This window comes from Apaloderma vittatum, unplaced genomic scaffold, assembly GCF_000703405.1.
Source record: "Apaloderma vittatum isolate BGI_N311 unplaced genomic scaffold, ASM70340v1 scaffold23563, whole genome shotgun sequence".
NCBI classification, from domain to species: Eukaryota; Metazoa; Chordata; class Aves; order Trogoniformes; family Trogonidae; genus Apaloderma; species Apaloderma vittatum.
In genome coordinates this window covers 1-395 of record NW_009708937.1, presented here as the reverse complement: position 1 = coordinate 395, position 395 = coordinate 1, and the positions used below count along the sequence as shown (strand labels likewise).

The 395-nt window shown below is 67.3% G+C and overlaps 1 protein-coding gene across 1 annotated transcript in view; it reads left to right on the top strand.

The window, feature by feature from the left end:
• Nucleotides 1–205, top strand: part of CFAP45 (cilia and flagella associated protein 45) — a gene marked incomplete at its 5' end in the record, with an annotated part of 2,624 nt that extends 2,419 nt beyond the window's left edge. Inside the window, one exon of the mRNA XM_009866748.1 lies at nt 8–205. Within this exon, the coding sequence (XP_009865050.1) occupies nt 8–205 (198 nt within the window). The remainder of the gene's footprint in view (nt 1–7) is intronic.
• Nucleotides 206–395: the final 190 nt, after the last annotated feature.

Below are 395 nucleotides of genomic sequence, written 5' to 3'. Positions count from 1 at the left end.
GGAGCAGGAGGCGCGGAGGGCAAAGCGCAGCCAAGAGGCTGCGGAGCGAGAATGGCGGCGGAAGGAGAAGGAGGCGGCGCAGAGGAAGGCCGAGATGGAGCAGATGCTGAAGCGGAGCTGGCTGGAGCAGATCGTCCGGAGGGAGCACGACATGGCTGTGCAGGTGCAGCGGGACCATCAGGAGTTCGAGAGGATCCTCAGGTGAGAGGGACGCTGCTGGGAGCTCGAAGGTGAGGTTGCCGGGCCCTGCTTTGCAAAATGGGGCTGAGGAGGGAGTGACGTGGTGGCGGTGGCGGGGGGGGACCTCCCCGTGACAAGTGGGCACAGCTGGTGGCACCGGTGCTGGCTGGGGCTCCCCGGGCAGGGGCTGAAGCAGGGCTCTTCATCTGCCCCGA